This window comes from Sminthopsis crassicaudata, chromosome 3, assembly GCF_048593235.1.
Source record: "Sminthopsis crassicaudata isolate SCR6 chromosome 3, ASM4859323v1, whole genome shotgun sequence".
Classification (NCBI taxonomy): domain Eukaryota; kingdom Metazoa; phylum Chordata; class Mammalia; order Dasyuromorphia; family Dasyuridae; genus Sminthopsis; species Sminthopsis crassicaudata.
In genome coordinates, this window is record NC_133619.1 from 648,841,498 (window position 1) to 648,865,166 (window position 23,669).

The following is a 23,669-nucleotide window of genomic DNA, read 5'->3' on the forward strand; positions in this document are numbered from 1 at the left end:
CAAATCTCTGAAAGCTGTCTACTCCTTATCTGCTCTACAATTTTCAATTTCGTATTGGCTCAGTTTTCCCTCTAAATTAGCAAAAATTATTCCAGCACAAAGAAGACTCTAGTCTACTAGCATTAAGTGTTTGGTAGTCATCTTGGCCTTGGACCCCAGCCTTTGCTGAAAAAAAAAATTTTTCATTGGAAAAAGATAAGCCTCTGATTGGTACAGTACATTGAGATGCACATCTCACATTTATCTATCTCTTTTTAAAAATTATTATTATTATTACTTTTGCTGAGGCAATTGGTGTTAAGTGACTTGTCCAGGATCACACAGCTAGGAAGTGTTAAGTGTCTGAGGCCAGATTTGAACTCAGGTCTTCCTGATTTCTGCTATGGTGCTCTATCTTCTGCACCAACTAGCTGTCTCTTCTTAAAAGTGACTTGGGCTATTAAAAGCCACTGTTTGCACTGAGTACTCCTATCAAGTTTTGTATATTTAGTTTGCTGGCAAACTGCAATGACTTATATATCATGACCTGCAAAGGTTCATGGATAATGGTCCCTGTGACTTCAATTTGAAGAAAATGCACGATTTTATTCTTGAAGTAGATAGAGATTCAAAACATGATTATAAATTGGAAGAAATTGGAAAGAGATACAGATAGTCTTCTATCCTAAATCACTGTAAGAAAATGACCTCAGGAAGTGATTATCTTCAAAGTAGTGAATATAAGAAATGCTTCACTGGAGAGGTAGAGCTGTTGGTTTCAGGCAATCAATGGAATATATCTGTGAAATGCAGTTCAGACCACAATGGTGATCTGAAAAGTGATACTGAAGAAATGCTTTCCATAAGTAATAAAAGTGAGAATATCAGTCAGAACTTTAATCTCATTACTCATCAGCAAATGCATGCTAGAAAAGAACCCAATGAACATAATGTATGTGAAGCAACCTCATCCTATCTCTCACCTCTTCCTTACCATCCTGAAATGAAAAAATCTGGATATGATCAGTGTGGGAAAGTCTTTGGTTGGAACTCGGCTCTTGCTAGCCCACAGAAGGCTCATACTGGAGAGGTGAATGTACTGAATGTGGAAGAGCTTTCTATTACAGATCATTCCTGCTTGACAATCAGAGAATCCAACCTAGAAAGAAGTCTTATTTAAGTCTTCAGTGTGGAAAAAGTTGTATAGATATCTCCTGTCTAGAAAAACACACTGGAGAGAAGGCTTATGAATATAATCAGTGTAGAAAGAGTTTTAGATTGAGCTCCCATCTTGCTACACATCAGAGAATCCACACTGAAGAGAAACCTTTTAAATGTCATCAGTGTGGAAAAGTTTTCAGGTTCTCTAGTAGTCTTATTATACATCAGAGAATCCACACAGGAGAGAAACCTTTTAAGTGTAATCATTGTGGAAAGGCCTTTACTTCCAGTTCCCATCTTGCTAGATATCACAGAATCCACACTGCAGTGAAACTTTTTTTTTTTTTTTCCTATTTTGGATAGTAGAGGTTAGCAGTGGGAAGTGTACTAGCCATGAGATTCTTTCTCCCTTGATGGTCTAATCTAAAACAATAAGGAAGGCATTATTACAGCTATTGATACATGAAATAGAATAGAAGAACTGAGAAAGCTTTTAAAAAATGTTTTATTGAATTCATTACTACTCAAGAAATCCAGACTTGCCATATTTCCTTGCCATATTTTTCTGTTTTGTGTAAATTTAAAATGTTCATTTGATTCCATTGGTATGAATTTCAAAATTAAAAAAGAAATCCATTTTTGATGGTTTCCCATTGTCATTTTCACCAGTGTTGAAGATATTATTACAAGAAATTATAAAATCATTTTCTATCTCTATCTTTTCTCTATATTCTCTCTTTGAAATCTTGATCTTGAATCAAGAATTCTCTTAGCTACACTTGTAGATTATACCTAACACTTTACTTTTATGTTAAAAACAAATATTTTTTATATGAAAAAAAAAATCCTTGTACCTCTCTCACCTACTGAAATAGAGAATGACCAAGCAGATTTTCCCATTATAAATGTTAATAATCAAAGCAAAATTCTGGTACTAAAATATATTTATGTCACATATAGTCTTTTTTTAAAAATGAATTTTATAATTATAACATTTTTTTGACAGTACATATGCATGGGTAATGTTTTACAACATTATCCCTTGCACTCACTTCTGTTCCGAATTTCCCCCTGCTTCCCTCCACCCCCTCCCCTAGGTGGCAGACATTCCCATACATGTTAAATATGTTATAATATATCCTAGGTACAATATATGTGTGCAGAACCAATTTTTTTTGTTGCACAGGAAGAATTGGATTCAGAAGGTAAAAATAACCTGGGAAGACAGATAAAAATGCAAACAATTTACACTCATTTCCCAGTGTTCCTTCTCTGGGTGTAGCTGATTCTGTCCATCATTGATCAATTTGATCTCTTTGTTTAAGATATCCACTTCTATCAGAATACATCCTCATACAATATTGTTGTTGAAGTGTATAATGATCTCCTGGTTCTGCTCAGTGTCAAATATATTCTTGAGCAATTTTTATTTAGATGATATCAAATCTTTTCCATTCTAATCTCTGAATTTTGGGGCCTTCTACTCTTCTGTTTCCAAACACTCTCAATAGTCTCATCAAATCTCATAGATTCAATGATCTTTTTTATAAAACAATGTGGAACCCAATTCCCCCACTCTTTCTCCTTCCTGACTGTTCCAAGTTCTTCAGTTCCTGTCTTATAACAGAATTACAGATCAATTCCTTAATTTTTAGCTCTGAGTGGGAGCTGAAAAGTGGGAAGTGGGGGGAAATTTATTTTCATGAAAACAAACAAGTTTGTATGAGATTCTGTGCAGGCTGACAGGTTGTTTGCTCCAATCTGCTGGTAGCAAACTTTACTTTGTATAGAGGCTAGTTATCAAGCTAAGTTTCTTATTTCTACTCAAAACAAAGCTGCACCTTATAGGTGATAGGTGGGGTTGGAAACCACAAACCTTGACAGTTACTTACCTATAAATGTTCCCCATTCCTGCAGAAGTTGTCTAACTTGTTGCAAGTTAATTTGTTATTTTTAATATACATTGCTTTCTGAAAAGTTGCCTATTTTTAATGCACATAAATAGCTTAGTATTGATCAGAGACACAGATATATATATACCTCAAATGCTCCTAGGAGAAGGTTTCTTGGGGGGCTTCTGGAAGCAGCCTTAGTTTTAGTAAACTTCAATAATTACCCCAAATGGCCAGGATTTAAAGTTCAGATGCTTTATTTTCTCCTTCAAAGTCTTGTCTCTTTTCCTGGGCCCAGTATTAGCTTTCTTAGAGGCTTGGTTACGAGAGCTCTCTCCAAATATCTCCAGCCAGCACCACGGTGGAAGTTGGAATAAATCTTCTCAGCGTCTGACAGGGGGATTGTGGGTTTCTGACTTGTGAATCTCCTGGAAGTGATGAGTGGGGTTGTCCCTTAGTGGGCTTGTGAACTCCTCCTTATATGTGCTCTCTAAAGGTGCAGATGTGTGAACTAATGTGTTAACTCCTTTAAAGGTGTTTACTAAGCATCAGTACATTGTTTCAAGTTCTGGCCCATGACCTCCCTGACTTCTCAAGGAGGTGAGAACCCCAAAGAAGAAAGTGATCTCTCCTTCACTGACTGTTCAAAAAAGTAGTGAAAACACCATAAAAAGGAGGTGGTCCCACCCTCCCTGACTTCTCAGGAAGGGAGACGAAAACACCAAAGGGGAAATCAAATCAGATTAGCGGGTTTCTGAAGGGGCTCACTCTTAAAACAGGTATACATCAATCCATCAATATGGGAGGTATTACACATAATTACATAAATTACATAAGCACATAGCAATATGACACAGGCTAGAAGTGATGTGACAAATAACATGAATCAATGTGAGGAATTAGACATGTGTATAAGTCCTAGAAATAGTCCAAAAGTAAATCCATTGTTCATTACTTCATGTGCCAGGAATCCAATAATCCCTGCAAGCTTTGAATTCTTGCAGGAGTCTCATCTTGTGCTAGGGAATCCATGATTCCTACAGGTTTTCAAGTCCTGCAATACTCTTTATCAATAATTTTTCATCTCAAGGAATCCAATGATTCCTGCTCATTTTCAAGTCCTGCAACAGTCTTATCTTGTGTTAGGGAATCCAATGATTCTTGCAGATTTTGTTCTTAGGTCTTCCCCTTTGTTTCCAGATTTTTCTCTTTTTCTGTTTCTCTCTGATGGACGAGGCAAATGCGGCTCATTGGCACTCATGTGATTCCTTCTCCATCTGAAGAAATACAAGCAAGCCCTTTCCCCTGCAGTTAACCTATCTTGTCCCTTCTATTTACCACTTTCTAAATCTCTTCTCATCATCTGGCAATTACATTGGAGCTGTTTGCACTGGACACTGCCCTTCTGTTGGGTTAAAAAGCCTGTATTTTCCCCAAGCATAATCCCTTTCTGCTATGTGATTGCTTTTCTGTTGGTTGATCATGTAATCCCTTTCTGCTGTCTGATTGCTTTTTGGCTGATAGATCACATCAGAGTCCTGACCTTCTAAAGACTCTCTAGGTGTAAACTCAGCAGCCATCATATCTCACCTGTCTTTTGTATGCTATCTTGGAGCTGGGCCCTGCCTCTCATTTCCCTGGATCAATCTACATTCTGAGGCCCAATAGAGGCCCTTGTGGCAGTTTAAACATAGGATTTCTCTCAGCTTGTCTTCTCATTCTATCTCCATATCTACATTGAGCTTTTAAATGCCCTAGTTTTCCACACTGAAAACATCAACAAGTTTCTCTAGAAGTTCCTTGCCAAGAGTGACTCTGCCTTCCCATGTTCAGCATGGTCTGAGTCTAAGCATTTGTGCCCACTGTAGCACAAAGTCTTATGATCTCCTCTAAAGGAGCATCTTTGTGTAGTCCCCATATAATTCTTTTGCAAATCTCATTGGCAATTTCCTGAGCCAAATGTCTGGTCATCATTTCTTTAGCTGCATTTTCTCCAATGGTTCTTATTATAGCTGTTTGCAAATGTCCCACAAAATTCCCAAAGGGTTCATTGGGACCTTGCTCCATTTTTGTGAAGGCTTCCCCTCCATCTTTTTGCCCGGGGATAGAATCTCAAGCTTTTATTTCAGTCTTAGAAAATGAATGGATGCCATTTAGTTGAATAGTTGCATAAATTATGATGCATGAATGTTATGGAATATTATTATTATATAAGAAACAGCCATCAGGATGACTTCGGAGAGTCCTGGAGAGACTGACATGAACTGATGCTGAGTAAAATGAGGAGAACCAGGAGATCATTATACACAGCAACAACAAAAGTATATGATGATCAATCCTGATGGACGTGGTTCTCTTCAACAATATCATGATTCAAACCAGTTCCAATTGTTCAGTGATGAGGAGGGCCATATACACCAAGAGAGAGCATGTGGAAACTGAGTATGGACCACAACATAGCATTCTTATTCTTTTCTTTATATTCGCTTGCATCTTGTTTTCTTTCTCAGAGGTTTTTTTTTTTTTCCCTCCGTTACTCAATTTTTTCATACACTGTTATTGGATAATTAATCTCTGCTGAATTCTCTCCATACTGACCTTCACCTGCTAATTGGTCAAAAGTGACTAGTACATTAACTCCTGTTGTGTCTGGCTTGAATCCCACATAATTCATGATACTCCAAAAGCCACAAGTTTTTATCAGGTGATAAACATGTCTTTGCTATGGACTTCCAATCACTTGGGGTTTGGATTTCATAAGCCAAATTATCTAGTAACATCTTAACATAGGATGATGTAGCCCCATAAAGAGTGCAACCTTTTTTCAAATCCTTATTTTTTTCCAGATCAAAAGGAGTGTATTTTCTCCTTTTTTGACCTGAAGAGCCAAGCTCTTCAATCACAGGGTATGCATTTATAAAATCAGATACAACCTGAACTTTGTTTTTTCCCTTGACCAGTGCTTTTTGTAATCTTGTCATAGGCTGCTTAGTAGGTGATTCTGTTTGAGTCTCTCCTCCACCTCTTTCTCCCTCCACCCATAAAGGGTTAATTGAGGGAGGAGGAGATGAGTAATGCTCCTTTTGTTAAGTGCCATACTCAGAATTATACTTAACTCCATTCTTATCTAATTCTTCATGCTTTTCACCTAGTTTAGTTGGCACCTCCTGGTCCTGCTCTTTCTTCTTTTTCCTTATTCTATTACTTATATAATTTCCTAAAGCCAGTTGTATTAAATGATATGTATTAAGTGTATCTTTGGAAATTGATTCAGGTCCATTTTTATTGTAGAATTGACATAATTGCTCTCCAAATAATTTCCACTCCTTTAGTTCCAATTCTTTTCCCCTAGAGAACCAAGGAGATATGCACTGTACAGTTTGTAAAAGTTCAGTGATCTGCTCCCAAATTATAATCAAACTTTGGCTGTTCATAACCCTGACAATGCTCTGTACACATTTTCCTTGAAGAGAAATAGAAGGCTGTTTTCTAAATATCTGTCCCATTTCAGCTGAAATTCTACTTTAGTTCTTTAACAAAGTTTCCTTGTGCTCACCCCTGATTTCTGGGTTAGAGAGGCTTTTCCACTAAAATCATTATCGTGGCTGTCCCACATTCAGGCGCCAAAATGTAATGTTCTCTTCTCTAAAATATAATAGTTCTCTGGGAGCAGGTTTCTTGGGAGGCTTCTGGGAGCAGCCTTAGTTTCAGTTCAGTTCAATAATCACCCCAAATGTAGCCAGGAGTTAAAGTCCAGATCCTTTATTTTCTGCTTCAAAGTCTTGTCTCTTTTCCTGGGCCCAGTTAGCTTTCTTAGAGGCTCTCTCCAAATGTCTCCAGCCAACACTTGTGAACTCCTCTTTACATATGCTCTCTAAAAGTGTGAATGTGTGACCTAATGTGCGGACTAGTATAAAAGTATGAACTAAATTCATAAGCATTAGCACATTATTTCAAGTTCTGCCCATTAGCAATCCACAAATTATGATGAAAAATTCTATCCATACCCAGAGAAAGAAATGACGCAATCTGAATACAGATTAAAGCAATCTCTGTTACTCTGTCTTCATCTCACTCTTATTTTTAACTTAATTTTTCTTGATGATTTTTATTTTCATTAGCAGGGGGATCTGTTTTCTTTTATAGCTTGACCGTTTATAGAAATGTTTTGAATAACTTAACATGTAGTTTCTTCATTGTGTGTAAAAGGGCTAGAACTGAGCAATGCACTTGGATAATGAAGCACATGAGACTAATTGCCAATTGGACAGTTCCCTATTAACTTGTTTGAAGGTTGACCCTCCCCAGCTGTTCTGTGCTGACTTGATTGGTGGGACAAAGAGGGGGAAGTGACATGTGTGGGAGGAGTAGGAGGAGGAAGAGGAATTGAGACGCTGACGCTGAGTCAGTCTCTCCTGGCATTTGAGGAAGGAAGATATGTGTGCGATTGTTAGACCTAACCCCCTGACCTTGACCGTAAAAGATCAAGAATAAAGACGTTTAGTGATCCTGACTCCAGCTGATTTCTGGGAAGACAGAGTTCCAGCAATTGTGTATGAGAATAAAGGAGAGATCTCAAAAATCTTAAAAACAAATGTTAAAAAAAAACTTTGAATGTTACTGGAGAAAATATTAAATAAATAAAAGAAATTTTATTTTAAAAATTATTTTTAAAAATTACTAAAAAATTCCCAGTGGATTAAGGAATTCAGAGAATGAAAAAGATCTACCCCACTATTTGTGCCATGAGTGCAAAAATAAAAAGCTTGAATTGTAAAAGGCTGAAACTATGAAAAGGTGTACTTGAATTAAACACCCCAGCACTTAAGGTTAATTACCTATTCCATGGGAGACAATGACTGTATTAGCATATGTTTTGGATAAATGGCTCTTTTCACTATTTGGTGCTTAGTCAGTGTTTGGTATTAAGATAATCTTAAGCAAGGATTATTGGGTGGGGTGAGAGAGGCCAGACTTCACTTGGTGGCTGCAGGAGGAGGAGAAAGGTGGAGATTCTGGACTTCAGAATCTAGAAGAACTCTTTGGCAAAACCCAGTGTCCTAATCTCTCTGTTCTGAATATCAATTTGAATGAAAAGAAAAGGGACTCAAATGTCCATCTGGTTTAGCCACCTGACTTTACTTTGAGATTAGTGATACAAGAACCAACAATCATATAAATAGATAGCATAACTATAGTAATTTAAGGTTTATAAAATCTTTCCCAAATATTGTTCGACTTAACATTTTTTCTATCCTTGAAGATAGATTCCATTATTATCCCAATATCCTGGTGGAGAAACTCGGGCAGGATTGGGTTCCATGATTTGTCCAAGGATATACAGCTAGGAAGTGCCAAAAACTCAACTGGAATTCAAGTCTTATGATTCCAAGAAGAGCACTTCATTCAATGTGTCCTCGTTAGAGAAGGTGTTGTGCCATATGAGCAAAGCAGAATTGAATTAGTGCAGAAGAAATGCAAGACGTGCAAAGATAGAGAAGCCCCCCTGATGTTCATGGAGACTATTTGTGTGATTTGTGGCAGAGCATTCAGAGCTTGTATTGGTCTGATCAGCCATCATGGGACATACAGCAACTTCACTGTTAACACAATGAGATCATTTTGGTCCTTGTCAAAGACCAAGGATAGCAACCAAGCACAAATCACCTAGTTGCTTAAAGAAAGTATTACATAAACTAATGTCCAACAGTTACCAGAACATTTAAACAAGGATTTTTTGTGCCAATGTGTTAGGTTCTTACTAAGTGCTAATGAGATAATGAGATATTAGGTTCTTACTAAAAGTGCTAAGTCGGTACTTAACAATTCTCTAGTTCCGGCCTTTACTGGGAGTTTTACTTGTGAACTCCTGGGGAGGAGCTTGCATGCTTAGGAGGAGCAAGTTCATGGTTGAAGTAATTTTTCCCAGAAGCCCTGGCATTATCCCACACCCATTCTCTGGGAAAATAAAAGAGGGTGGCACTCCAAAGATGGAGAGTCTTGTCTGGGCCAGACTTAAGGTGGTTCTCTAGAGGAAGAAGTCTCTCCTCTAGACCAGAGATTGATTGGCAGTCTTTGGAAACGACAAAACTTTGCTAAGGCCTGGAAGGAGAGAAAGAGTCGCAACTCTAGGTCAGAGTTGGAGCCGCTCTCGGCAGTTTCTGGAGACAACAGCACATTATATATTGGCATCCACAACGTGGGGCAAGGACTTTTGCTTATCTTGACAAGGACTTATTCTGAGTCCTTCAGAGGAGCTAGACGGGACCATCGCACCAATGAACAACAGGAAACAAAGCTCAGACCAACTGATTGGGGAACGGCTGAAGAAATGAGAGTCTCTGAATACCAAGCACCATCAAGGAGTGATGAGAAAAATAAGGGTTTCAATTGGTCCTCACTTCAACACATTTATAGAGTTGTATGCACAGGATGGAATTTGGCATGTTTCAAAAGATCTCTTTTGTTTGAAGGTCTACTGAGATCTGTGCTGCAGAGGGAGGTGTTCCCTTGATAATTAGATCTCTAAGATTTATCTCCAGCATGATTTCTCCAGAGGACAGTCAAGTATGAGATCTAGGAGAAGCCCTTTCCACAAGCATTGCCTTTACTTATCTTCATTCAGGTAGGAATAAGGTTGTCTACTAATCCTGCTCTTGCAGAGAAAACAGAAACCCATGAGCAGCACATTGCTAAGACTTCTCTGCACAATGAATCCTCTGAGAGAAGGTAAGTGATGATCTTGAACTGAAAGCCTTCCCACTCTGGGGCCAAAGGAAACAGCTCCTCAAGTGGATTACTCTAATGGTGCAGAAGCTCTGAATTCCATTTCAAGTGTCTTTTCTTGTTCATGACCATGATCAAGTTTCTATCTAATATGAATTCTGAGGTGAGAAATAAGATAATTATTGCTTGAGGACATCACCAGCATGATATATTCATAAGGTTTTTCTCCAGTGTGGATTTTCTGAAGTCCAGCAAGATGGAAGCTAGATAGAAAAACCTTTTCACAGTGATTATATATAAAAGTTATCTCTCCAGTGTAGATTCTCTGATGTTCTTCAAGATTGTAATTATCTCTGAAAGCCTTTTCACATTGATTACATTCACATGCTTTCTTCTCAGCAAGTTTGGAGCTCTGTGAAATCTTTTCTGCGTTGATTACTTTCACACATTAATTTCTCTGCATTGTGGATTTTTTGATGTACAGAAAGACTAAGCTGGTATTTAAAAGCTTTTTCACACTGGTTTCATTGATATTTGATGTCTTATAAGATAAGAGGTCTCTGAAAGTCTTTCCCATATGGTTACATTCAAAATCTGTCTCACCTTTGTGGATTCTTTGATGTGCAGCAAGAATGGAGGGGAATATGAAAGCCTTTCCAAATTGAAGACACAAATATGGCTTCTCTGTAGGGTGATTTCTCTGATGGTCAAGCAGGAATGACCTATAATAGAAAGCTCTCTCACAGTCAGTAAATTTATGAGACATCTCTCTAGTATGATCCTTCTGAGGACTAGCAAAATCTGTATTCCAAGCAAAGGCTTTCCAACACTGGTAATATCAATATCTTTTATTTCTGGGATGGTAAGGAAGAGATGAGTGACAGGATGAGGTTGTTTCACAAAAATTATGTTCGTCAAGTTCTTTTCCAATATGCATGTGCTGATGAGTAATGAAATTAGAGTTCTGACTGAAGGCCTTCTCATCTTTATTTCTTACTGAAAGCATTTCTTCATTATCATTTTTCTGCTGGCCATTAAGTTCTGAACTCCACTTCACAACTATATCCCATTGATTACCTGGAATCATTGTCTCTACCTCTTCAGTGAAGCATTTTTTGTATTAACTATCCTGAAGAGAATCAGTTCCTGAGGTCATTTTCTTAGAATAACTTAGGATAAAAGACCATATGAATCTCGTTTTAATTTCATCCAATTCACAATCACTCTTTGGATTAAAATTACGCATTGTTTTTTTTGTTTTGTCTTGTTTTTTTTCTGAGGCTGGGGTTAAGTGATTTGCCCAGGGTCACACAGCTAGGAAGTGTTAAGTGTCTGAGACCAGATTTGAACTCGGGTCCTCCTGAATTCAGGGCTGGTGCTCTATCCACTGCGCCACCTAGCTGCCCCTGAAATGTAATATTCTTCTCTAAAATATAATGTTCTCTGGGAGCAGGTTTCTTGGGGGGTTTAGTTTCAGTTCTAAGTAATCACCCCAAATGCACCCAGGTATTAAAGTCCAATTTCTTTATTGTGTCTTTCCAAGTCTTGTCTCCTTCCTTGGGCCCAGTTAGCTTTCTGGAGGCCTATCTCTCTCCTTGTTTCTGAGAGGGCTTGCCTTCTCTGGTTTATGAATCTCTGACTGAATCCTGGCTGAGACTCAAAGATTCTAGTGGACTTTTGTGTCTGGCCCTGAAAGCTTCTTGCTTATATGCTGTACACTGAGTATACACCCATCATTATATCACTAGGAAACCATTATTTGTTGTAGGATTAAATCAATGCTAAACTAGATTTAATCCGTATCTCCTCAGGAGATTCTTGTAAGAATCCTAACAATGCATTCCTCTCAAACTGAAGTCACTGGGACCATCATTCATAAATCTTTCCAGGTCATGTTCTTCCACAAAAATTTGCAGCTTTTTACTGATCTCATTTTCTTTGAACCCAGTTTCTGCAACTGAAGACGACAAATAAACATATGCAGAAAAAGAAATAAACATAATAAATACAAATAGCAATGTTACTTCAGATTCATGCAGCTTACTCCTGGGCTTATATCCCAAGGAAATACTAAAGAAGGGAAAGGGACCTGTGTGTGCCAAAATGTTTGTGGCAGCCCTTTTTGTAGTGGCTAGAAACTGGAAAATGAATGAATGCCCATCCATTGGAGAATGGTTGGGTAAATTATGGTATATGAATGTTATGGAATATTATTGCTCTGTAAGAAATGACCAGGATGAATACAGAGAGGCTTGGAGAGACTTACATCAACTGATGCTGAGTGAAATGAGCAGAACCAGAAGATCATTATACACGTCAACAATGATACTGTATCTGATGGAAGTGGATATCTTCAACATAGAGAAGAGCTAATCCAATTCCAATTGATCAATGATGGACAGAATCAGCTACATCCAGAAAAGGAACACTGGGAAATGAGTATAAACTGTGAGCATTGTTTTGTTTTGTTTTTCTTCCCAGATTATTTTTAGCTTCCGAATACAATTCTTCCTTTGCAACAACAACAACAAAATTCGGTTCTGCACATATATATTGTACGTAGGATACACTATAAAATATTTAATATGTATGGGAATGCCTGCCATCTAGAAGAGGGGGTGGAGGGAAGGAGGGGAAAATTTTGGAACAGAAGGGAGTACAACGGATAATGTTGTAAAAAAAAAAATTACCTATGAAAGAAAATGTTATAATTATAAAAATTAATAAAAAAAAAAAGAAGGGGAGAGAGAGAAAAAAAGATTCATGCAGCTTATCACCATTCTAAATATACAAAACTTTGTAAGTGTACTCTTAGAGCAAAAAATTGTTATTTAATACACCAAGTCATTTTTAAGAAGAGAAAGAATATATGAGAGTGACAAAGGAGACCTGCATCTCAAAGTGCTGAATCAATCACAGACTTATCCTCTCCCAACTAAATATACATATTCAGCAAAAGCAGGGGCCAAAGGCCAAGATGAGTACCAAATATTTAATGCCAGTAGATTAGAATTTCTTTGTGCTGCAATAATCTTTGCTAATTTAGGGGGAAAATTGTAAAGCAGATAAGGATGAGACAGCTTCCAGAGATTTGTTGGGTAGTACCACATTTAGTCTTCTGGGCAAAAACGGTAAACATCCAAATTGTTTGGTTGAAAATAATGGGGAAATTCAGTAGGTACTAAATGAAAAATGGGAACTCTACAAGATTTATAAAATTACAAGTAATTTAGATCACCCTTCTGTAAGAAGGCAGTGTTTAACTAACCAAAAGTATAATCAAAGGTTACAGACAGGTCAGATTTGTGGCCCAGTAAAAGAAAGCAGTTGCATAAGGTTCATTTTTCTATTGAGTATAACAATCTAAAGCTCTTTTATGATGCATTGAAGACTATTTATGGACCAAAAATCTACCTCACTCCCCAGTGTTGATTGAATTACATAGATTAGTGATAAGGACAAGACCCTGGAAGAAAAAGGCTAAACAGTTTCATTGTGTTCTCCACAGCCCATCATCAACAACTGCTGAAGCTATTAATTACTGATCTTACATTGTACTCCATCCATTTTTAGTCTTTCATGAATTGAAGTCATCTCCACAATTTCCAGCTCTGTCATCAAAAAGAGTTGTAATTAATCTTTGAAAACATATAAATTTCTTTCTTTTTCCCCTAATTATTTTGCAAAGCAAAAGTTCTAGTGATATTTTTGGGACTAAGAGTACACATTTTGGTCGTAATTCCACATTGTTCTCCAATTTGAGTGGATCTGTTCATAATTTCAGCAAAAAAAAAAAAAAATTAATATCCCCAAAATGCTATCAAAGTGGTGTTTTTAAGTAGCATTTCCCTAATCAATAATGAATTAGTATATTTTTTCATATGGCTGTAAATAGTTTTGACTTTTCATACTCTACCTGTTCCTATCTTTTGAGTTTTTATCAATTAGAGATTGATTCATATTCTTATACATTTGACAAATTTCTTTATGTGTTGGCAGTATGGAATCTTTATCTTAGAAATTGTGTATAAAAATGTGTTCCCAAATGCTTGCTTTTGTGTGTTTGTGTGTGTGTGTGTTATTGTGGCTAAAGTGGATTTTGTTGTACAAAACTTTTTTAACTAAATGTATTGGAAATTATCCATTTCAAACCTTCTAAAGCGCTCTCTTATTCCCCAGACAAGGAGATAAGACTTTGAAGGAGATAAAAAAGATTTTGGATTTTCACACCTGGCTATACTGGTGGTGATTACTCAACTGAAATAAAGGCTGGTCCAGAGACCTCCAGAAAAGCAACCAGAACACTATACCCTGCTGCCAGGGACCCCCTAACTCTGACAGGAAGAAGCTTCCTGGGCTCTCTTAAAAGCCCCCTGGGCTGATGCTGCGCAGCGCTTTGGAGGAATTGCGCTCAGTTGAGACGAGGGGCTCCGGTTATTAGGGGCCATGTCTCTGCTTCTGGATCTTGGGTCCTCTGCCAGCTGGGCTGGGGAGGGATAGGGACACCAGAGAGGGAGGATGGGGTCTGAGGCTTCTCTGCCCAGGCTGGAAGCTGACCTGCCCAGAAAGAGAGAGAGAGAGCTCTCTGGGCTAGGACAATCAATGGCCCTTCCCAACCCTCAGGGAGAGACTCTACCTCCTGAGGGAGCAGGGAGGGTCAGGCCTGGAAATGAGCTAGGTCTGAGCAGGAAGAGGACCTGTCTCCCTCCCTAAGTCCTTCCTGTGATCTCATGCCCTCCCCCCAAGGATAAGAGCAGGAGCCACCTCAGTGACCCTTGACCCACAGCTCTCCCTTCATCTGATACTAAGGGGAGGTGGGTGATCAGGGAGCTGTGACCCTTGGTGAAAAGACGTCCCAGGACCTTTGGGAGGAGACTGAGCCTGAACTTGGAGGGAGGCCAGCTCCTGCCAATATGAAGGACACTGGACAAGGGGTCAGAGAGGGAAGATGAGCCCAATGGGAAGGGCAGCTAGCAAGAGTGGGGGAGGGGAGGAGGGGCCCTGGGTTAGACCTACGTGGGATCTGCAGGTGCAGAGACAGCTCCCCGAAGGCAGAGAAATCTCAATTATGAGAGGAGACAGAGATCTCAGCTCAGAGACAGGAGGCAGAGAGATCTCAGAGAGATGGAAATAGAGAGATGTCAAAGAGAGGGGGGCAGAGAGATCTCAGGTCAGAGAAAGGGAGATGGAAGCAGAGAGATCTCAGCTCAGAGAGATAGAGGTAGAGAGCTTAGAAGGAGATGGAGGTACAGAGATGTCAGCTGAGAAAAGGAGGCAGAGATCTCAGCCCAAAGAGAAGGAGGCAAAGAGATCTCCCCTCAGAGAGACAAAGGCAGAGAGATCTCAGAGAGGAGATGGAGAGATCTCTGTTCCCTGTGATTCTGCTTATGGCCAAGGGGATATGGGTGAGTCCTACTAATCCCAGGGGCCCTGCCTGCTCCGTCTCTTGGGAATGACCCCTCCCCATCCCAGTCTTCCCAAAAGGACTCAGATTATAACTGCCCCTTATCCCATCACTCAGGACTCCATTTCCCCATCTCTACTCCCCTCTCCCTCATTTTCCCTCCTCAGCAGGATCTCTTGGGCTCCCAGCTTTCCCCCCACCCCACAACTACATTCTTAGTCACACACCCTCCCTCCTACATCCCTCCCATTCCCCTCCCCCCTGAGGCCCCTAGAAGGCAGACTTCCTTCCCCCCCCCAACTCAGAGATGCACCAGTGGGGGAGGGGAGCTCTGTGTGATGGGGTGAGGGGCAGGTATACTCTGAGTCCTTTTGGGAAGACTGGAATCCTGGGATGGGGAGGGCGGGGTTGCAGTGGGCGGGGCTCCTGGGATTGGGAGGACCCACCCATAGCCCCTTGGCCATAAGCAGAATCACCGGAAACAGAAATCTCTCCAACTCCTTCTCTGAGATCTCTCTGAGCTGAGATTTCTCTGCCTCCTTCTCTCCTCCTTCTCTCTGAGATCTCTTTGTCTCTCTGAGCTGAGATCTCTGAGATCTCTGCCTCCTCTCATAGTGGAGATATTTCCACCTTCTGGGAGCCGTCTCTGCACCTGCACGTCCCAGGTAGGTCTCACCCAGGGCCCCTCCTCACCTCACCCCTCTCCTGCTACCTGCCCTTCCCTTTGAGCTCATCTTTCCCCTCTGACCTCTTGTTCAGTGTCCTTCATATTGATAGGAGCTGGTCTCCCTCCAGGCTCAGGCTCAGGATCTCCTCCCAAAAGTCCTGGGATATCTTCTCCACTGAGGGGCACAGCTGCCTGACCTCCCACCTCCCCCACAGTATGGATGCCACATGGGGGTCCCTGACCCTGGGGGGCAGTAAGTTATCAGCTCCAGTCTTCCACCTTGGGATTCTGCCCCATCTCTCTATACCTTAGCCCTCCTTAGAAAAGTCCTTTATCCAGCCTGGTTCTGAGGAGACCCTCCCTACTCCCTCCTGGGATGGAGTCTCTCCCCTGAGGGTGGGGCAGGCCCACTGATTGTCCCAATCCTGAAAGCTCTCTGTCTCCTTCTGGGGGATCAGAATCCAGGTCCAGAAAGGAAGGCTCACACCCAGTCCCCCCTCTCTGAGTTCCTTTTCTCTCCACCGCCCAGCAGCCACAGGACCCAAGCCTGAAAACAGAGAGATGGCCTCAGGCAGCCAGAACCAGAGTGAAGTCCCTCCCCAGAGCTGAGCAGCATCAGCCTAGGGGGAGTCAAGGACAGCCCATGAAGCTTCCTCCTGTCAGAGGGAGGAGGTCCCTGGCAGAGATAGCAGCAGAGCAGGAATTGCCCTCCTGGCACTGCCCATTTCCTGTCTCTCAGGGCACCCCGTGGCTCCCAGGGCTCTCCGAGTCCCTTTCTTTTTACCAGGTCTTACATCATGTCAATAAATGTTCAGAAAGTAGCTCCTTTGGGCCAAGCTCTGTGCTAACCACTGAGGATGCAGAGAGAGGTAAAGAAAAATCAGATTTGCCCTCAAAGAGCTCCCAGAGGAGAAAACATCTCATGAGCCTGTCCACACTTGTGCTGGACAGTGTAGATGGGAGCTACTCTCAGAAGGAAGGTTCAGAAATTTGGGGGACCAGGAAAACCTTGTTTTCAGAAAGGGAGATTTTAGCTGAGATGTGAAGGAAACCAGGAGGTGAGGGAGAAGGTCATTGCAAACAGGAGAAAGCCATTGAAAAAAGTCCAGGGCAGGGGACAGAGGGTCCTGGTTAAGCCAGGAGGCCACTGTCCCTGGGGCAGAGAGGAAGACGAAGGTGTGAGGACGCTGGGCTGGGTGTCGTGGTGTCTGCCATGTGCCAGGAGCCACATAAAGATCATCTCATTGATCCTGTGGTGGGAGTGGTCAGGGTCCTTGGTAGGGAAAGCCAGAGTCAGGGAGCTCAGGGACCAGCCAGAGAGTAAACTGTGCTTTATTTATCCCCTGGGGTGGGGCAGACTCCATCAATAGGGGGTTACATTTCCTCAGATGTCACCAGACACCGTCTCTCCTCCTTGTCCTGACCTGTGCTTTCGGTTGGATCTCTTGGGTCTCATAGGAGTTTTAAAAGAAGTGACGACCCAGATACAAAAAGGTACATTTGCTTGTTTGTTTTAAATTCTTTTCAATTTCATGTCATGATCAATTGGAGCGTTCATGTTTATAAGATTTGGAGTTGTACATTTTTCACCATCCTTTCGCTCCTTTCCTAACAAAATGGTGGGCAACTTGATATAGGTATCTATCCATGCTATCATTTAAAACTGACATCCCCATTGATCTAAGTTGTGAAAAATGATACATCAAAAGAGAAAAAAAAAAAGAATAAAGTAACTAAAAGCTATATTCTTCAATCACTTTCAGAGCCATCGCTTCTTCAGTTAGGGTGTGCAAAGCCTTTACCTTCTTGAGTCATTTGAATTTGCCTTAGATCCTTGTGCTCCTGAGAAGGGACAGTCCTTCATAATTCATCATCACCCTCTGATGCTGATTCTGTATACAATCTTTTCCTGGCTCTGGTCATTTCATTTTCCATTAGTTTGGTTTTTCTGTTCTTTCTGAAATCTGCCTGTTCATCATTTCTCATTTTACAATACTATTTCGTTATATTCATATGCCATAGCTTGTTCAGCCATTCCCCCAATTGATGGGAATTTCCTCAGTTGCCACAGCCCCCAGGAAAGGTTTGCTGTGCCTATTTTTGCACATGTAGGCCCTTTCCCTCTGTTTAGGATCACTTTGGAACATTACAGACCTAGTGGTGCTTTACGTGATCCAAAGATCTGCAGAGTTTGGTTGCCCATTGTGCATTGTTCCAAGTTGCTCTTCGAAGCCTTGGATCACTTCACATTTCCTCAGCAGTGCCCTAGTGGCCCAGTATTCCCACATTCTTTCCAACACTGATCATTTTTTATCTTATTAGTTAATCTAATAGATATGAGGCAAATCCCATTTCTGCTTTAACTTCCTGCTCTATCTTTTTAAAAAATTTTTTTTATTATTTTTATAATTATAACTTTTTTTTTTTTTGACAGTACATAAGCATAGGCAATTTTTTTTTTTTTTTTTTTTTTTACAACATTATCCATTGTACTCCCTTCTGTTCCAAATCTTCCCCCTCCTTCCCTCTACCCCCTCCCCTAGATGGCAGGCATTCCCATACATGTTAAATATCTTACAGTATATCCTAGGCACAATATATATGTGCAGAACCGAATTTTGTTGTTGTTGTTGCAAAGGAAGGATTGTATTCAGAAGGTTAAAAATAATCTGGGAAGAAAAACAAACAAACAAACAAAAAATGCTCACAGTTTACACTCATTTCCCAGTTCTGCTCTATCTTCATGAGGTTTGGGCTAGATGGATTCTGGAGTCCCTTTCAGCACTAAATCAAGTGACTTTTGATGGTTTAGGAGTTGGTGACCTTCAAGGATGTGATGGTGGACTTCACTGAGGAGGAGTGGGAGATCCTGAACCCTTCTCAGAAGGAGCTGTACTGGGAGGTCACACTGGAGAATGTCCAGAACCTGCTATCCCTGGGTAAGGACCATTTCCTCTCTTTTTTTGGTGTTTGTTCATTCTCAGTTCAAAATGCGCACAAACAGCGCAGAAGGGATCCCCACTGTGCTGCATCCCAGAAACCGGATTGAGTGTTCTGTCATCTGAGGACACCGAGTCTGTATCCATTATCGTGTTGGCTGCACTTTTTTGAGTTACATAATTAACCCTCAGTCTGGTAACTGATCTTATCACCACATTTTTTAGATAAACTCCATGAAAATGGGCTTAAAAGAATGGGAGAGGGTTCTAGTAAGATGTCACAATAGAACAGGACATACTTAGCTCCCTAACCATCTCGCCTAAAACAAAAAATAAATGCCTCACAATTCATTTTGAGCAGCAAAAGTGAATAAAATTCCAGAAGTTTTCCTTTATAGGATCTTGGGAGGGACCTCATCTACCTAGACAGATTTGACTCAGATAAAAGGCTATGCCCTCTAGGCAGACTCTGCTAAGTTAGCCAAGAGCAAGCTCCAGGGGCAACTGCATTGGCCTGGGCTCTCAGCCTCCTATTCTTTCACCTCTGGCTCAGAGAGGGGCAGGAGCAGGCAATGGAAAGAGAAACAGAAAGGGCCCCTTCTAGACAAAACTTCTCAGATGAAGAGCTCACCTCTCAATACTCAAAGGGATAGGAATAGGTCGCTTCTGATGAAGAAATTAAAACTTTTTACCACCTTATGAGAAAATATTCTAAATTATTATTGATTAGGGACATGCAAATCAAAAATATTATTTTAATATGTTAGGGACACTAATATATTGTTGCTGAAATTATGAACTGATCCACTCAATTTAGAGAACAATATGGATGTATGAAAAAAGAGTTACAAAAATATATATGGCCTTTGACTTCCATATACACTATTAAGGAAAAAGAAACAAATAAAAACGAACTTTATCCGTCTTTATTTACTGGGCCAAAAAAACCACATGTCTCTAAACTTTGCTTATACTTTTAGGAGAGTTAAACACTGCCTTCCTAGAGATGGGTAATCTAAAGTAATCTTGTAAATCTTGTAGAGTTTTCATTTTTCATTGAATGCCTTCTGAATTTCGCCATTATTTTCATCAGACTCATTTGGATGTTAACTTTTTTTGCAGATGAGTAAATGTGGTACTATCCAACAGATCTCAAAAAGCAGTCTACTCCTTAACTGCTCTATAATTTTCAATTGTGTGCTGGCTGAGTTTTCTCTCTATTTAGGAAAAATTATTCCAGCACAAAGAAGATTCTAATCTACTTTCATTAAGTATTTGGTAGTCATCTTGGTATTGAGTGTCTGCCTTTGCTGATAGTGTAAATTTCACTGAGAGAGGATAATTCTCTGATTGGTCCAGTACTTTGAGATTCATGTCTCACATATTATCTACCTCTTTTATTATTATCATTTTTGCTGAGGCAATTGGGGTTAAATGAGTTGCCTAGGGTCCCAAAACTAGGAAGTTTAAGTGTCTGAGGCCAGATTTGAACTCAGGTCCTCTTGATTTCAGAGCTGGTGCTTTATCCATTGCAATACCTAGCTGCCTCCAATCTGTCTTTTCTTAAAAATGACTTGGGTTATTAAAACCCATTGCTTGCAGTGAGTATACCTATGATGTTTTGTATATTTATTTTCATGACAAACTGCAGTGATTCTTATGTTACATTACTATTTGTGTTTATACTTGTGTGTATGTCTTTTTGTCTATATGTTTGTCTTCTTCAGATGTAGAAACTGGGTTCACAATAAATGAGATGAGTAAAAAGCTGGGAATTTTTGTGGAAGAACATGACCTGCAAAGATTCATGGATGATGGTCCCTTTGACTTCAATTTGAAGGAATTGCATGATTTTATTCTGAAAGAAGATAAATATCCAAAGAGTGATTGTGAACCGTATGAAATTGGAATGAGATTCAGATGGACTTCTATTCTAAATCACTGTAAGAAAATGAAGTCAGGAAGTGATTACCTTCAAGGTAGTGAATACAAGAAATGCTTCACTGAAGTGGTAGAGCAGTTGGTTCCAGGTAATCAATGGGATATCACTCTAAAGTGCAGTTCAGACCTCACTGGCCATCAGAAAAGTAATATTGAAGAAATGCTTTCCATTAATAATGAAAGTGAGAAGTCTCTTAGTCAGAACTCTAATGTCCTTACTCATCAGCAAATTCATATTGGAAAAGAACCTGAGGAACATAATGTATGTGAGGTATCCTCATCCTATTACCCATCTCTTCCTTACTATCCTGGAATTAAAAGTTCTGGATGTGATCAGTGTGGGAAAGCCTATGGTTGGAATCCAGCTCTTGCTAGCTCTCAGAAGGCTCATACTGCAAGGGAGACTCATAAATGTACTGAATGTGAGAGCGCTTTCTATTACAGATCATTCCTCCTTAACCATCAGAGAATCCACCTTAGAGAGAAGCCTTATATAAGTCTTCAGTGTGAAAAGCCTTACATATGCAATCAGTGTGGAAACACTTTTACAGATATTTCCAGTCTAGCAAAACATGAGAAAACCCATACTGGAGAGAAACCTTTTAAATGTAATCAATGTGGAAAGACTTTCACATGCAGTACCAGTCTTGCTAGACATCAGAGAATCCACAGTGGAGAGAAACCTTTTAAATGTAATCAGTGTGGAAAGACTTTCACATGCAGTACCAGTCTTGCTAGACATCAGAGAATCCACACTGGAGAGAAACCTTTTAAATGTAATCAATGTGGAAGGGCTTTCAGATTCTCCTCTAATCTTGCTACACATCAGAGAATACACACTGAAGAGAAACATTTTAAATGTAATCAGTGTGGAAGGGCTTTCAGATTCTCCTCTAATCTTGCTACACATCAGAAAATACACACTGAAGAGAAACATTTTAAATGTAATCAGTGTGGAAAGACTTTCACATGCAGTACCATTCTTGCTAGACATCAGAGAATCCACACTGGAGAGAAACCTTTTAAATGTAATTACTGTGGAAAGGCTTTCGTACAGAGTTCCAATCTTGCTAGACATCAGAGAATCCACACAGGAGAAAAACCTTTTAAATGTAATCAATGTGGAAAGGCTTTCACACAGAGTACCTCTCTTGCTGCACATCAGATAATCCACACTGGAGAGAAACCTTTTAAATGTAATCAATGTGTAAAGACTTTCAAATCTAGTTCTGCTCTTGTTAGACATCAGAGAATCCACACTGAAGAGAAACATTTTAAATGTAATCAATGTGGAAAGACTTTCACATGCAGTACCATTCTTACTAGACATCAGAGAATCCACACTGGAGAGAAACCTTTTAAATGTAATCAGTGTGGAAGGGCTTTCAGATTCTCCTTTAATCTTGCTAGACATCAGAGAATCCACACAGGAGAAAAACCTTTTAAATGTAATCAATGTGGAAAGGCTTTCACACTGAGTACCTCTCTTACTGAACATCAGAGAATCCACACAGGAGAGAAACCTTTTAAATGTAATCAATGTGTAAAGACTTTCAAATCTAGTTCTGCTCTTGTTAGACATCAGAGAATCCACACTGGAGAGAAACCTTTTAAATGTAATCAATGTGAAAAAGCGTTTACATTTAGCTTCAAACTTGCTGCACATCAGAGAATTCACACTGGAGAGAATCCTTTTAAATGTAATCAGTGTGGAAAGGGTTTTACATCCAGCTTCAATCTTGCTAATCATGAGAGAATCCACACTGGAGAGAAACCTTTTAAATGTAATCAATGTGGAAAGACTTTCATACAGAGTTCCCATCTTGCTGTACATCAGAGAATCCACACAGGAGAGAAACCCTTTAAATGTAATCAATGTGGTAAGGCCTTTATATCCAACTCCCATCTTGCTAGACATCACAGAGTCCACACTGCAGTGAAACTTTTTTTTTGCTGATTGTTGTTCTTTTTTTTTTTTTTTTTTTTCCCTCTCTTTTGGATAGGAGAGATTAGCAGTGGCTTAGGGTTAGTTCCATAGGATTGTTCCTCCCTTGATCCTCTAATCTAAAATAATAAAGATGGCATTATTACAGTAATGAAACATGGAATAGAACAGAAGGACTGAGAAAGCCTTGAAAAATATTTTATTAAATTTATTGCAACTCAAAAAAGAAATTCAGGCTTTGCAGATTTGTTTCTTGACATATTTTTCTGTTTTCTGTAAATTTAGAATGTAAATTTGATTTCATTTGTATGAATTTCAAAATTAAAAAAAAATCAGATATTGATGTTTTCCTTCTGTCAGTTTCACCAGTGTTGAAGATAATTTTACAAAAATTATTACAAGAAATCACAAAATTATTTTCATGACATTCTCTATCTTTCAAATCTAGATCTTGAATCAAGAGTTGTCTTATCTACACTTGTAGATTTTACCTAACACTTTTATTTTAAAAATAAATATTTTTATAGAAAAAAAAAATCCTTGTACATTTTTCACCTACCTGAAATAGAGAATGACAAAAAAAGCAAATCTTCCCATTATAAGTGTTAATAATTGATGCAAAATTCCAGGACTGTCTAATCCCAAAATATATTTATCTCAAATATTTTCTTGAGCAATTTTTATTTAGGAGATGGCATAAATCTTTTCTATTGTAATCTCTGGCATCTTTCTCATGTTTTTTTTTTTTTTCCACAGTGTCATTCATGCAAAATTGATATAGAATCCCCTTTACTATTATTTTTTTTTTTTACTAAAGAAATGGGGGTTAAGTGAATTGCCCAATTAGGAAGTATTAAGTGTCTGAGGCCAGATATGAACTCAAGTCTTATTGCTTATCTACTCTAAGGACTGCATCACCTAGCTGTCCCCTGTTTCCCATTTTTAAAATGCTTTATTTCATTTTCTATGCCATTTCCTTGAAAAGGTTTTTCATTTTCTCTTCTTTACCTTTCTC

The 23,669-nt window shown here is 39.4% G+C and overlaps 1 protein-coding gene across 4 annotated transcripts in view; it reads left to right on the forward strand.

The window, feature by feature from the left end:
• LOC141565030 (zinc finger protein 713-like) overlaps positions 1–22,993 on the forward strand; it is an 87,492-nt gene extending 64,499 nt beyond the window's left edge. For 3 of the 4 annotated variants that reach the window (XM_074308013.1, XM_074308015.1, XM_074308014.1), the window contains exon 4: positions 20,496–22,993. In XM_074308013.1, coding sequence (XP_074164114.1) covers positions 20,496–22,666 — 2,171 coding nt within the window. In that variant the 3' untranslated portion in view covers positions 22,667–22,993. Of the gene's footprint in view, positions 1–18,641; positions 18,769–20,495 lie in introns of all 4 variants that reach the window. The other variant, XM_074308017.1, reaches the window with a different exon arrangement.
• Positions 22,994–23,669: the final 676 nt, after the last annotated feature.